Raw genomic sequence first — 16027 nt, 5'->3', positions numbered from 1 at the left:
CTCTCCCTACCCCACCCTAACCCCATTATACAATCAGTTGCTAAGGCTTCCTAAGGGTCAGATCTGACTAGATCACTACCCCCCCTTCTTGCCTCCCCCACCTTAACTCAAAATTGAGTGGCTCCCTGTAGCCTCTAAGATCAAATATAAAATCCTGTTTGGCATTTAGAACCCTTTATAACCTGCACCTCCTCCTTTCCATTCTTCTTACACCTTTCACCTTGTCACATAATCTGTGATCCAATGACATTGATTTTCTTGCTCTTCTTTGAACAAGGTACCTCATCTCCTGACTCGATGATTTTCACTCTCTGTGCTTCATGAATAGAATGCTCTCCCTCTTCGTTTCTACCTGCTGGTTTTCTTTGCTTCTTTCAAGTCCCAACTAAAATCTCATCTTCTACAAGAAATCTTTCCCAACTCCTCTTACTTCAAGTGCCTTCCCTCTATTGATTTATTTCCAGTTTATTACCTATATATAGCTTTTTGATATTTAATCATTTATATATTGCCTTCTGTAATATACTGCAAGTTCCTTCAGAGCAGGAACGGTCTTTTATCTTTGTTTGCATCTCCATTGCTTAAAACAATATCTGGGACATAGTAGGTTCCTAATAAATGTTTACTGACTGGTTATCATAGTAAGTTCTTAATAAATGTTTATTGACTGATTGTCGACTATCCAATTTATATTTAGCATTTAAATTCACAATTATAACAGAAGAGGAGTCTATTTCTCTGGTTTATTATAATGGAGGTGTTGTATCAGGCTATTATATACTCTTTTTTTGCTCCTTTTACCTTTAAAATTATAATAGTTTTGTCTATTTCCCTTTCTTTGATTTGATCCTCACTGAGCTCTGCATGTACAGTTCACCTTTCTTCTTTTCCTCTGTAATATGTGCTTCTGCATATGTTTCTGGGCCAGTGGAAGGTGAACTATTCTTAGCTCTTATTAGCTCTTATTAACTCATTTCTATTAATAATTATCTCCCCTCAGGTAACTCAAAGAGAAGAAAATGTATAAACTGATAAAATGGAGGAAAATACACAATTAATTTTGTAAACACGAGTGTGAATGAAATGAACTCGTTTATAAAATGGAGGAGGTTAACAAAATGGATTAGGAACCAGAATCCAACAATATATTGTTGACAAGAAACACCCTTTAAAAAGAAAGATTCATGCAGAGTTTAAAATAATAGACTCAAGTAAAATCTTCAAATTAAAAAAATGCTTCAAATAACTTAAAAAACTGAGAAATAGCAACCGTGACCAAACACATCCCCTATCAACCACAAGAAAATGGAAATATTTTCAGTAACATATCATGGAAGAAAGGACTAAAATTAATGAGAAACTAAAAACTTGAGCCTAAAGACTTCATACGTTAAAAAACAAATGGTGGAAACAATTGAAAATTTCATCAAAGAAAATGCCAATGAGATAATATAACTTTTGGATGCAGCCAAAACAGTCCAGAGGGGAAATTTTATATCTCTAAAACCTTCAAAAATGAAAATGCACAAAGTGGCAAATGAATTTCCAGTGGGAAAAAATTCAGGGCCAATTGAATTTACAAGTGAATCAAATACAAGTGAATCAATCAAATATTGAGAGAACTCTCAATTCTAACATTATATTTATTGTTTGAAATAGGAAAATAATGGATCCTATCAAATTCCTCCCATGATACAGAAATGGTTTTGATGCCTAAACCAGGGAGAGATGTTTCAGAAAAAGAAAACCATTGGCCAAAAGACCTAGCAAATATCAATACAACTTTTAAATATAAAATAATAGCATAAGCAAAGAGGTGATAGCAATATATCAAAAACATTGTAAGTTATGACCAGATAGTATTTATACTAGGAGTTGATAGAATATTAGGAAAATTATAATAACTTCTGGTAATAATAAATCAAAATCACACATTACATTAAGATCTTTTAAAGATTTTAACAAAATATACCTATTTCTATTTAAAATACAAAAGCATAAGATTAAATGAGCTTGTTTCTAATATATTTCCTATATTTCTAAACCTAAGAGACAGGATTAGATTTAGAGATAAAGCAGATTAGATAAGAGCAATTCACTATTACCACTGTAATTTAACATATTTCTACGTCTGGCTAAAGCATCAAAACAAAGAGACAAAGCATAAACAAAGAGAAATTTTTGCAGATAACAGATTTATTTATCTAGTTCTAGACAGAGAGTCTGTTGAGTCAACTATAAGCAAATGAAATAATCAATAACTACAGCAAACTGGAAGGACATAAAATAAGCCCATCTAAATCATTAGTATTTCTGTCTATAACCAACAAAATCAAGCAAGAAGAGATACAGAAAGAAATTCCATTCAAATTATCTGCGTAATGTTTAAAACATTTAGGAATTCCTTTATTGAAATACACATAGGAACTACATGAATACAACTTTAAAAAAAAACCCACTCTCTACAGAAATGAAAATGGACCTAAAAAACTGGAGAGTTATTAATTACCCATGGTTTGGACCAACATAATAAAAACAACAATGCTACTTAAATTACCTTTTTTATTCAATAATGTATGTACCAGATATTAAATTATACTACAAAATAGTAATCATTTAAAAGTATTTGGTACTGGCAAATATACATACATGCATACGTACATACATGGTGTTTGATAAACCCAAAGACTGCAATTATTCACTATCAGAGAAACAATTTTGGTAAAAGCTGTCCAGCAGAAATTGGGTTTTAGACCCAGATCTCACACCACACACCACAATAAGTTCCAAATAGATCACATAACCTAAATATAAAATGTCACATCATAAACAAATTAGAGGAATAAAGAATAAAATCTGTTTGATTGTGGGAGAGTTCAGACCAAGGATAGAGATAATCATGGAAGATAAATTCATAGTAGATGTTTTTGTTGATGAAGAAAGAACTAGACACAAAGGAGATGTCCATTAATTGGGGGAAAGCTGAGAAAATCATATTATATGACTATAATATTCTTATATAAGAAATTATTCATATGAATAATTCAGAGACTCAAAGGAAAATTTGTATGACCTCATGCAGTGACTTGAGAACCAGGAGAAAAAATGTACATGGTGGGGGTGGGGGGGGAGCCAAGAAGTCAGGGACTCACCTGATCTCTCCCCCAGACCCCTCCAAACACCTTTAAAAAATGACTCTAAATAAATTCTAGAGAAGCAGAACCCTCAAAAAGGTGGAGTAAAACAAATTTCTAAGACAACTTGGAAGGTTGGCAGGAAAGTTCTGTCGCACCTTGGGGAGAGTGTAGCACAGTCCATCCCAGGCTGCGCCAGCACAACCTTAGCCCCAGCAAACCAGGAGCAGGCTGTGAGAGTGACTGAATCAGCAGTGGCAGTGGCAGTGGCAGTGACTGTTTCTGGAGCTCTCAGCCTAAAGACGGCAAAGGAGTTGAACAGCTGGTCAGAAGGAGATTACATGGGTCTTTTAGCTAGCACTGGGGCAATGCTTTGCCCATACTTGGATTGAGGTCACAGTCTTGGGTGGCAGTCCCAGGGCGAGGAAGAGCACTAGCACAACAGAGCTTCTGGCCACAGTGGAGGAGGGACACTCCTCACAGTTCCAGGGCAGAAAAGAGTGTTTAAAAAATGGCAAATGGTAAAAGAGGTCCAAAAGTTCACTGAAGAAAATAATTCCTTAAAAATTAGACTGGAGCAAATGGAAGGTAATGACTTTACAGGCAATCAAGAAACAACAAAACTAAACTAAAAGAATGAAAAAATGGAAGGCATTGTGAAATATCTTATTGGAAGAACAACTGACCTGGAAAACAGATCCAGGAAAGAGAATTTAAAAATTATTGGGCTTGCTGAAAACCATGATCAAAAAAAGAGCCTAGAAATTAATCAGGGAAAACTGCCCTGATATTCTAGAAACAGAGGGTAAAATAGAAATTGAAAAAATCTACTGATCACCTCCTGAAAGAGATCCCAAAATGAAAACTCCCAGAAATATTATAGCCAAATTTCAGAGTTCCCAGTTCAAGGAGAAAATATTGCAAACAGCCAGAAAGAAACAATTCAAGTATTGTGGAAACTAAATAACACAACATTTAGCAACTTTCACATTAAAGGACCAGAGGGCTTAGAATATGATATTCCAGAGGGCAAAGTAGCTAGGATTACAACCAAGAATCATCTACCCAGCAAAATTGAGTATAATCCTTCAGGGGAAAACATGGGCATTCAATGAGGTAGACGAATTTCAAACACTCTTGAGAAAAGACCAGAGCTGAATAGAAATTTTGACTTTCCAATACAAGACTGAAGAGAAGCATAAAAAAGGTAAACAGGAAAGAGAAACTATAAGGGACTTATTAAAGTTAAACTGTTCACAAACTTACATGAGAAAATGATATTTGTAACTCATGAGACCTTTCTCATTACTAGTTAGAAAGAGTATGTATAGACAATGGGCACAGGTGTGAGTTCAATATGAAGGGATGATATCTAAAAAATAAAATTAAGAGGTAAGAGAGGAATGTACTGGGAGAAAGAAAGGGAGAGGTAGAATGGGGTAAATTATCTTACATAAAAGAGTCAAAAAAAGCTTTTACAGTGAAGAGGAAGAAGAGTGAAATGAGAAGGAGTGAATGAACCTTATTCTCATCAGAATTGGCTGAAGAGGGAGTAACATACACACTCAATTGTGTATAGAAATCTATCTTACCCTACAGCAAAGTAGGAGGGGAAAGTGATAAAAGAGGGGATGAAGTGATAGAAGGGAGGGCAGATTGATGGAGGGGGGGTAGTCAGAAGCAAAACACTTTTGAGAAGGCACAGGGGGGAGAGGAGAGACAGAATGGAATAAATGGGGAGGAATAGGGTGGAGGGAAATACAGCTAGCAATAGTAACTATGAAAAAAATTTTGAAGCAAGTTTCTCTGATGAAGGCCTCATTTCTCAAGCATATAGAGAACTGAGTCAAATTTATAAAAATAAGAGCCATTCCCCAATTGATAAATGATCAAAAGATATGATCAGTGTTCAGATGAAGTAATCAAAGCTATCTAGAGCCATATGAAAAAATACTCTAACTCACTATTGATGAGAGAAATGCAAATTAAAACAGTTCTGCTACTTTGTACCTAATAGATTGCCTAATAGGACAGAAAAGATAAATGACAAGTGTTGGAGGCAATGTGGGAAAAATGAGACATTAATGCACTGTTGGTGGAGTTGTGAACTATTTCAACCATTGTGTAGAGCAATTTGGAACTATAAAAACCAGGCATACTCTTTGACCTAGCAATACCACTATGATTTCTGTGTCCCAAAAGTGATAAAGAAAAAAAAGGAAAAGGATCTATATGTACAAAAGTATTTATAGCAGCTCTTTTCTGGGGGCAAAGAATTAAAAATTGAGGGGATGCCCATCAATTGGGGAATACCTGAACAACTTGTGGTATGAGATTTTGATGGAATATTATTTTACTATAAGAAATGATGAGCAAGATGCTCTCAGAAAAACATGGCAAGACTTGAATGGGCTGAGCAAAGTGAAATGTACTGTGTTCAAAGCAATAGCAATATTGTAAGATGATCAGCCGTGAGTGACTCAGCAATACAGTAATCCAAGACAGCTCTGAAGCACTTATGATGAAAAGTGCTATCCATCCCCAGAGAAAGAACTGATTGTGTCTGAATACAGATTAAAGCATACTTTTTTTTACTTTATTTTTCTTGAAGTGCTTTTTCTTGTCTGTTTTCTTTCACAATATGACTATTACGGAAGTGGTTTGCATGACTACACAAGTATAACCTATATCAAATTGCTTGCCTTCTCAATGTGGGGTTTGGGGAGGGAGGGAGGAAGAGAATTTGAAACTCCAAATTTTAAAAAATGAACGTGAAAAATTGTTTTTTACATTTAACTGGGGGAAAATCAAATAATAAAAAAAATAAAAATTTACATGATGACCATGTTCATGTAAAGAAAAACAACTTGGAAAGAATTCAGAACTCTGATCAATGTAGTGACCAAACATGACTTTAAAAGTCTTATGATTAATGATATACCTCCTACCTCCTGACAGAGGTGATGGGCAAGAAGTGCAAAATGAGACATACATTTTCAGACATGGTCACAGTGTTGATTTATTTTGCTTCACTGTACTTAGTGTATACTAATGACTATTATATTTATGACTTGACCATACTTATTATACTTATGATCTATACTCATCATACTTATTCTTGATTTATACAAGGGACTGGGGTTCAGTTTGGGTTTCTATTGGGAGGGATAAGTTAGTGGGTTGTGTTAGAGATGAAAAAAAGAAAAGAAAAAAATAATGTAAGCAAACCAATAAAATACACAGAATAAACCCAAAAAAGTTCAGAAGGGTCAAGGAAAAGGCAATTTTTGTTATTGCTTTACTAAATTTAAAAACTACATAGAACATGAACGGAGGTTCTACATATTCACTTTGTTGCTTTTCTTTCTGTACATTGAAATTTATCTTTTGATGATTGCAAAATTCATAATAATTTTTTTAAAAGACAAAAAACACTAGGAAAAAATCTTTATAAACATAAAATAAGTAGTTATCTGAGAAAACATCTAGGGATTTTAGTAGATGATTAACTCATTAGGAGGCACCCATGTGCAAGAGTGTGCTGGAACTAGCTCATAGTGACTAGAGAGATAACTGTTACATTTTCAGGAACATTTACACTTCAGAAATTGACAGATGCTACAAATCAGTACCCACTTTATTGTTTTGTTGATTTGTCTAGATTTATGAAAGTGATGGGAAAAATATGAAGATTAAGTTTAAAAGTGCCATATATACATGTTCCCCCCACAGAACTGGTTGTTAAACATTTGCCAGCATTCTGCTGCTTATGTGACATGATATCAATTAAGCTAACTTAATATTAGGCTACCATAAGAAAGGCATAGTTTCCAGATCTACAGAGATGATAATCTTGTTATATTCTGTCTTGGTCAAACTATATCTGAAGAACAACAGAATTTTAGGAAGGAAATTTATAAACTAGAGAGAAATTAAAGAAGGACAATCAGAATTGTGAAGGACCTCATAGTCATGCTATGTAAACATCAGCTAAAAAAACTGGGAATATTAAATCTGAAGAACAAATGATTTGGGTAGGGAGAAGGGAAGTCTCCTGGACTGAGAGCTAAAAGGAACCTTAGCGATCATCTAATCTTAACCTCTAATATAAATGATGAGCAGATAAACAAACAAGCATTTTTATAACACCTACTATGTGTTTGATCCTCACAATAATGCTACAAAATAGGTGCTCCCCATTTTTACAGTTGGAGACACTGAGGTTGTGATTTGTCCAGCATCACACAGCTAGTATCTGAGTCTGGATTTGAACTCAGGTCTTCCTGAATCAAGACCCAGTGCTCTATCCACTATGCCACTTACCTGCCTCTAAGTTGAAACTGAATGAATTGTAAATTGCCCAAAGTCGCACAGGAGGTAGAGACAAACCCAGTTCTCCAGACTCATAATTAAGCACTTGTTCTGTTGCACCATGCTGCTACTTCAAGATATCCCAAGCTATCCAATGATAGAAGTCCATGTGTTTAAGATTGTATCACATGAATAGAGAATCGACTTTCTGTTCCAAAGGGAAGCTTTGGGTGAAAACTGCAGAAAGGCTGATTTAGACTTGATGAATCTCCCCTTTTGAGTGTGTCCCTCCTTCTAATCTGCATGTGGAAGATGAGGATTTGGGTGGGTTGGAGGGAAAGTGGGATGATTATTGTTAGGTTCAAAGTACCTAGTGGAGCTGAACTTTTAAAACTAGAGTACACAAGTTCCTAGCAATGTATTACTTTTAATAATCAGCTGATCATTTCTGAAATGGCATCATGAAAACAATAGTTTTTTAAAAACCCTCCCCCAATATACTTGTAACATTCTCCCAGAACTGCACAAAAGCATCAGTGGAATGAATGAGCATACACATAGAGTATATGAGTAGGATCTAGTACTGGGATACAGTAAACAGTTACAGCACAGGCAACTTACAATCCAGAACCTCAGGACTCCACTAATCTTTTTCTTCATATAGTGACCTTATGCCACTTCCCCTGAGTACATTGTCTGTGCTAGTAAGTTGCTCAGTTGGGCTCCCTGAGCATATTCTTTTCTGCAACTCAATCCCAATACTCAAGACTAGATGTCTGCATGACTTACAAAGGTCACAGTTTTCTGAGTTGTCTCCTAATTTTGACTCATGGGCTTGCTTCTTTTTGGATGTGGTATCTCCTGCTATACTATTTATTCTGCTGTGAGACATCCTTTGGCCTGTATAGTAGAAGAACAGAAGAGAAGGAAATTTCCCCTTTCCCATCCCTCAAGGATTGAGGATTAATTTTCTTTCTTTTTTTTTCCTGTTCAAATCCTTATTGTTTTAAAATTCTACACCTTTCACAATACAGTATTTCATTGCTTAAATGAATTTTATATAGTTAATGAATAAATGTTTTTTTCTTAAAACTCAACCATGCATTTCAATTTCATAAATATCATTTTTATAAATATATTAATACAAGAAATCTCTGTTATTGGTAATGTTCATGTGCTTACATTTAAAACTGCCAATGGTAGAGAGTCTTCCCTTTAGAATCTATATAATCAATCAAAAGTGCTTCAGAGATTATTGATTACCTGTGGTGGATCTTAAAATCAGTCACTCCAATTGCAAGGCACTTTTGTATCTTCCTTGAAACATAAAAACATTTTAAAAATGAAATAAGTTCTGATAGTTATCTATATAGACAAAAATGTGTCTAGAAAATTATATGATTATCTGCATGCAATCCACTCCTTTTAAAATAGTTTTAAATAAATTACATGTATTATAAGGAATGTGTTAAAGCAAGTATTCTGATCATAATTTTGCAAAAGGAAAATGCATTTAACACTGAAGTTCAAATTAATGTATATTTAACTGACAATTAATTGTCCTTGAAAAAAATAAATTAATTTGGTCTGTATTTCTAGAGTTATCTGTGTAAAAAAATTGCAATTCAGCTGAAGGTTTTGATGATTTTTTTAATTTTGTACATCAACAAGGTGTATTGTTATAATGACTTCTATATCAACAATATGGCCAATATTTTGGAGGGATGGAATAATTTCCTTTCAGGAACTAGAATCTTCTTTCATAATTCTTTTTCTCCTCCGTTAATAGAGGTCACACACAGAACCATGTCTGGTTTCAGTTGACTCATAAGGAGTTTCTCATTTTTTTAAGGGCCACCAATGGCATGGCTGATCCTTTGTTATTCAGTAGCTAGTTTCCTTCTAATAGCATCAGTTTTGATTAGAAGATTTCTTCACACCTTGGAAAGGAGTAACAGAGTATAAGACCTTTCTATTTAAGATGTTAAAACATTGTTATATGTTTAATACTCGCCCCTTACATAGACATTTCATCAACTGGACTGAGAGTAGGGGTGGGAATCAATTGTGCTGATTAACTCATTTCTCCTCTCCTCAACTCTAAATTAAAGGGGGGAGGGGGATTCCTAACCATTAGAGCAAAGTAGGTAGTTCCCTCTTAATTGAATGACTGCCTACTTCCTTGGTCTTTTTGTTTCTGACAATTTGTGGAGTAGGCATAGCAATATCTTCCTTCCTTCCTCCCTCCCTCCCTCCCTCCCTCCCTCCCTCCCTCCCTCCTTCCTTCCTTCCTTCCTTCCTTCCTTCCTTCCTTCCTTCCTTCCTTCCTGAATTTTGACCACTAAAACCTTTTTTTTCCTCTTAAGTACCAGGCCTTAAACCCAAATCACTGGCTCTCATTGATTAGCCAACAATAGGTCCCAGGCCAAACCATACTAGGTCATTGTTTGAGCCCTGATTGGCTCAGAGTGAATGTAAATTACAGTTGTTTCTGTTTTGGCCAGAAACCCTGAGGGTCACCCCCTCCCAGATTGATTTTTCTTTTGTGTCTAGATAAAGAGGCCATTCTCTACCTCATTTCTTACCTAGCCTTGATCACTGAATGGATATTGCCTCAGTCAGTTTTGACTTAAAAAGGCCTAGGTCTCCCACTACATCCAAGGCCAATGTCCAGTAGTCCTGATCTATATGTCACCACTGGACCTGGATGGCTCTGGAGGAGAAAGTGAGGCTAGTGATTTTGCACAGCCCTCCATCACTTAAATCCAATTCACTTGCATGTCATAACATAACCTCCGTGATGTCATGGTTCACGTTGAGAACGAAGGACGAACAACAACATAGCAATATCTGGGGAACTAGGTGGAAGAGTAGATAGAGTTGTTAGGCCTGGAGTCAGGAAGACTCATCTTCCTGAGTTTAAATCTGGCCTCAGACACTTGTTAGTTTTGTGACCCTGGGCAAATCACTTAACCCTGTTTACCTGAGTCCTGATCTATAAAATGAGCTGGAGAAGGAAAAGGCAAATCACTCCAATGTCTGCCAAGAAAACCCCAAATGGGGTCATGAAAACTTGGACACAACTGAAAAACAACTGAATAACAATATAGCAATAACTATTTTTTTTAAAAAGTACAATTCATTAATACTTTAATGACTTTAAATTTTCTGGTAAATTCATTTGGATAGCAGCTGAAATGGATTTAATCTTTTCTGCCCATTTAGCCTTTGTCACGAGAATACCACTATGGCAACAATTTTGGTTACATAGTGGCTTTCAAGCCATTTGGTGGAAAAGAGTGGAAAAAAGTAACAGTTACTAATCCAGATATTGGCCGGTATGTTCATAAAGATGAAACAATGTCCCCTTCCACTGAATTTCAAGTAAAAGTGAAAGCCTTTAACAACAAAGGAGATGGACCATTCAGTCTTACAGCAGTCATTTATTCTGCGCAAGATGGTAAGTAAAAAAGACATTCCAAGTTAATTTTGCTTTATTTCTAATCTTAGTAGATAAGTTCTGTAGACAGATTTGTGTGCTAGTTCCTAATTGCTAGTGAGAAGTGTAATAATTTAGTGAATTATAAAATTTGGAGTTAAATTCATTCTAATTCTTTTCCTCTATGAGATAACATTGAAGAATATTTGATTTGGAGTCAGAGAATCTGGGTTCAAATGCTGGATCTGATACTTACACCTGTATATCAAATCATTTCACTTCTCTGGGGCTCAATTTCCTCATCTACAAAATGAATATTGGAATAACATTCCTGCCTGTTACATCCATGTTCCTATTGACCTCTGTGATACCATTATCTAATTTTCTTGAGAAACTGTCTTGAGAAACTTGAATAACTAGTATTGTTAATTTTAATGGAACTAAGAGTACATTCCCTCTACTAGTGCAATTTGTCGCTTCTCCATGACATTTTGTTCACTTTCTTCCCATATATAACCAACAACTTCCTTTTTCAAGTCAATACCATAAAAATGACCATTCTACCTAAATTAACTTACTTATTCAGCATCATAACAATTAAACTAAGGAAGAATTGTTTTACAGCATTTAGGAAAAAAAGAACAAAATTCATCTAGAAAAACAAAAGGTTGAGAATATCAAAGGAATGAATGAAAAAAATTGAAGGAAGTTAGCTTAGTAGTTGTTGTTGTGCAGTTGTTTCAGTTGTGTTTGACTCTTTGTGACCCCATTTGAGGTTTTCTTGGCAAAGATATTGGAGTGGTTTGCCATTTCCTTCTCCAGTTCATTTTATAGATGACGAAACAGAGGCAAACAGTGATTTACCTCAGGTCACACAGCTAGTAAGTGTCTGAGGCAGGATTCAAATTCAGGATTCCAACCACCATGCTACCTACCTACCCCCAGCCTATCAGTACTATACTATAAAGCAATAATCATCAAAATAATCTGTTACTGGCTTGGAAATAGAGTGGAGAATCAGTGGAATAGATTAGGTACACAGTGCACAGTAGTAAATGACCAGAGTAATCTAGTAATCTAGATAGTACAACAATAATCTAAATAAACGCAAAATTGGATAATCTAGTAATCTAGATCCATGCAAAGATCCATGCTTTTGGGACAAGAACTCACTATTTGACAAAAATTGCTGGGAAAACTGGAAAGCAGTTTGGCAGAAACTAGGCATAGACCAACCTCTCACACCAATATTCCAAAATAAGGTCAAAATGGGTACACGATGGGAGATATCAGTAAATTAATGGAGTATGGAAAATGTATCTGTCAGATATGTGGATAAGGGAAGAGTTTATGACCAAACATGAAACAAAATGGATCATTTTGATTACATGAAATTTTAAAAAAAATTGCACAAACAAAACCAATGCAATCAATATTAGAAGGAAAACAGGAAACCGAAGGGAAAATTTATAGCATATTTCTTTGATAAAGACCTCATTTCTCATATATATAGAGAACTGAGTCAAATTTATAAAAATAAGAACCATTCCCCAATTGATAAATGGTCAATACACATGAACAGATAGTTTTAGAAGAAATCAAAGTTATCAGTAGTCACATGAAAAATACTCTACATCACTATTGATTAGAGAAATGAAAATTAAAACAACTCTGAGTTGTCACCTCACATCTTGCAGAGTGGCTAACATGACAGAAGAGGAAAATAATGACTGCTTAGAGGAGATCTGGCAAAAACAGGTACACTGAAGCACTGTTAGGGCAGCTAGGTGGCATGGTAGATAGGCCTGGAGTCAGGAAGACTCATCTCCCTGAGTTTAAATCTGGTCTCAGACACTTACTAACTATGTGACCTTGGACAAGTCACTTAACCCTGTTTGCCTCAGTTTCCTTATCTATAAAATGAACTGAAGAAGGAAATGGCAAACCACTCCAGTATCTTTACCAAGAAAACCTCAAATGACATCACGATGAATTGGACATTACTGAAGCAACAAAATGACTAAACAACAAAAAATATACTTTTGGTGGAATTATGCATCAGTCTAACCATTCTGGAGAACAATTTGGAACTTTGCCCAAAGGGCTATAAAATTGTGTATACTCTTTGACCTGGCAATACCACTTCTTCAAAGCAATTTAAAAAAAGGAAGAAAGACCAAATTATTTGTAGCAGCTCTTTTTGTGGTGACGAAGAATTAGAAATTGAGGAGATGCCCATCAATTGGGGAATGGTTGGACAAGTTGTGGTTTGTGATTGTGATGGAATAGTGTTGTGTTATAAGAAATTATGAAGGGAATGGTTTTAGAAAAACTAACATAAAGTAAAATGAGCAGAACCAGTAGAACATTGTACACAGCAGTATTGTAACAGTGATCACCTGTGAAAAACTTAGGTACGCTGATCAATACAATGATCCAAGGCAATTCTTAAAGAACCCATGATGAAAAATCCTATCCACCTTCAAAGAGAGAACTTATAAACTAAGTGCAGATTGATTTTTTCACTTTCTTTATGTTTCTTGCTCTTTCTTTTTTTCTTTTCCTTCCTTCCTTTTATTTTTTTTTGTAATGTAACTAATATGGAAACATTTTGTGTGACTTTACATTGATATCATATTGCTTGCCTTCTCAATGGGTGGAGGAGAGGAAAGAGGGAAGGGGGAACAATTTGGAACTCAAAAAAAATTTAAAGTAATGTTAAAAAGAGACAAAAATAAAAATAAAATAAAAGCAAAGATATATTAAAATATAAATAGTCATATTAAATTTTGTAGTAAATAAATGTAGCACTGAAAATTAAGAAACTTTTTATCAATTCTTTAGCACCCAATGAAGCTCCTACAGATGTGAGCATAAAAGTCCTATCTTCTTCTGAAATCTCCGTTTCTTGGAAACACGTTTTTGAAAAAACTGTGGAGGGCTATCAGGTGAGTTCAAATTTTATTGTAGCAAACACATTCTTCTAAAATAAATTTTGCTATAATTGTTAAAATATTGCATTATTCTATTTCCTTTGACTTATCCAAACAGTTGAATTTAGGTAACAGTATAGATTTATGTGTATGTGTGGTAAATAGATGTATACTATGTGTACTCTGTGTGAAGGTTCTTTACTTTCCTATGTTAATTGGCATTTTCTTATTATTAATGGTTAATTGCTAATGAGTAAGTGACAGGTAACTGTAGGAAAGGGAAAAACATTCTGTTTTTCAGTCAGAGCCATAGGAAATCTGGCACCTGGGGTAATGTAGCCTCCAAATCAACTTTAGAAGACAAATTCAGTTGGGGGATATGTCATATGTCAAGGACTCTGCTAGCAAAACTGGAAGGTGAATATGAATTAGAGATTGCATCTAGAAAGATAATACGATCCTTTCAATGAAGTAGGCAGAATGAGCTAAATGAAAAAATAGACTTGATAGATAACTGGAAAGAGGTATCAAAAACAAGAGACCTGAATAAGACCCGCTTTATAATATAAACAAATTATTAACATGAGGTCCATGAACTTATTTTTTCAAAAATATTTTGATAACTATTTAAATATAATCCGTTACCTTTGCCATCACATCTACTATATAATATGCATTAAAAAACATTATTCTGTGGAGCCCAAACGCTACATCAGACTGCCCAAAAACGGTTACATGTAACAAAAAAGTTAAGAACACTTGTTCTAATATATGTATTTTTATTGCTTTCTTATATATATAATCAGTGTCCACAAAATTACTTTATGCACATGGTAAATTAGTTTTTGTTTTACTGTAGAACATAAATCTGAAAGAATGTGTTTGATGGTTTACTTTGAAGAAGTCTATGGAAAAATGATAAGGATATATCCACAAAGAATTGTTGCAGCTAGGTGGTGCAATGGATAGAATGCCAGTCCTGGAATCAAGAAGATGTATCTTCCTGAGTTCAAATCAGGTCTCAGAAATCTATGTGACCCTGGGCAAGTTACTTAACCCTGTTTGCTTCAGCTTCCTTATCTGTAAAATGAGCTGGAGATGGAAATGGCAAACCACTCCAGTTTCTTAAGTCAAGAAAACTCCAGATGGAGGTCATGAAGACACTACTGAAAAATGAAATCCACAAATCTACAAAGTGTGACTCTAGTGGGAAAACAAGTGAGGATCCAGCTCTGCTACCCTGGCTTACATTTCCATTCAGCATTTATTAAGTACTGATAATAAGGCTTTATGCTCAGCACTGTGTCTGGAATAGGTAATACAAATGAAAAACAATCCCAGCTCTAAAGAACAAAACAAAACAAAACAAAAAAAAACCTTACAGTTTATGATCTCAAAGTCTGTTGCAAAGATGCTCTAGAAGTTTCTGTAACAGAGAAAGAAAATTAAAGTTGAAGACAAGGTTGATATTATTCCACTGGCAGATTCTTAGAGCATGATTTGAATACTAATACTAGAATAAGTTGGCAAAGATGGCTGTGGGGACTCAAAAAATTAAAATGGAGTGAAAAATTAAAAACTTTTGGTGAATATGTCTAGCATTTGTGGGATACGAAGTATTTTCAAAATTTTAACCCCTAGATTGTTTTCCTCTTTTTTTTTGTCTCTTTCCAAGGAACAAGGTAAGATAATATTTAATCTCTCTAGAGGTCAATTTCTTCTTCTCTAAAATGGCCAAAGTTTTGAAAATGCTTCCTATTCCATAAATGTTACATGTATTCACTAAAAGTGATTATCTATAAAAAGATAGAATTGATCTCTTAGATCAACTTCCAGCTTTCATGCCCCAGGATTCTAAAACTAGGGCAGAATATAATTTCAATTAATTTCAATCAATTAGAAGATAAAATATACATACACAGAAACAAACATGTATGTATGTTTATAATAATATTAAAATAAGTAGATATATAATGTGGGTAAATATATGTTACTGGCATACTATATATGTATATATGTATATGTATACATATATATTCATGTTCATACACACATATGTCCATCTAAAAAGTATGCCTACAACATTATCCCTCCTCCCTTTCATAGCCAGACTCCTAGAAAAAGTTATTTTTGCTTATAGACACTACTTCACTCACTTTTCAGTCCTTGTACTCTGGCTTCTAATTTCAACACAAACTGAAACAGACATT

The 16027-nt window shown here is 34.7% G+C and overlaps 1 protein-coding gene across 2 annotated transcripts in view; it reads left to right on the top strand.

The window, feature by feature from the left end:
- Window positions 1-16027, top strand: part of CNTN1 (contactin 1) — a 274708-nt gene that overhangs the window by 235892 nt on the left and 22789 nt on the right. For both annotated transcript variants that reach the window (XM_027844389.1, XM_027844390.1), the window contains 2 exons: window positions 10671-10905; window positions 13729-13832. In XM_027844389.1, coding sequence (XP_027700190.1) covers window positions 10671-10905; window positions 13729-13832 — 339 coding nt within the window. The remainder of the gene's footprint in view (window positions 1-10670; window positions 10906-13728; window positions 13833-16027) is intronic.

This window comes from Vombatus ursinus, unplaced genomic scaffold, assembly GCF_900497805.2.
Source record: "Vombatus ursinus unplaced genomic scaffold, bare-nosed wombat genome assembly UNPS02014941.1, whole genome shotgun sequence".
In the NCBI taxonomy this organism is placed as follows: domain Eukaryota; kingdom Metazoa; phylum Chordata; class Mammalia; order Diprotodontia; family Vombatidae; genus Vombatus; species Vombatus ursinus.
Note: the sequence above shows the minus strand (reverse complement) of the source record. Positions and strands in the feature narration are given on the sequence as shown.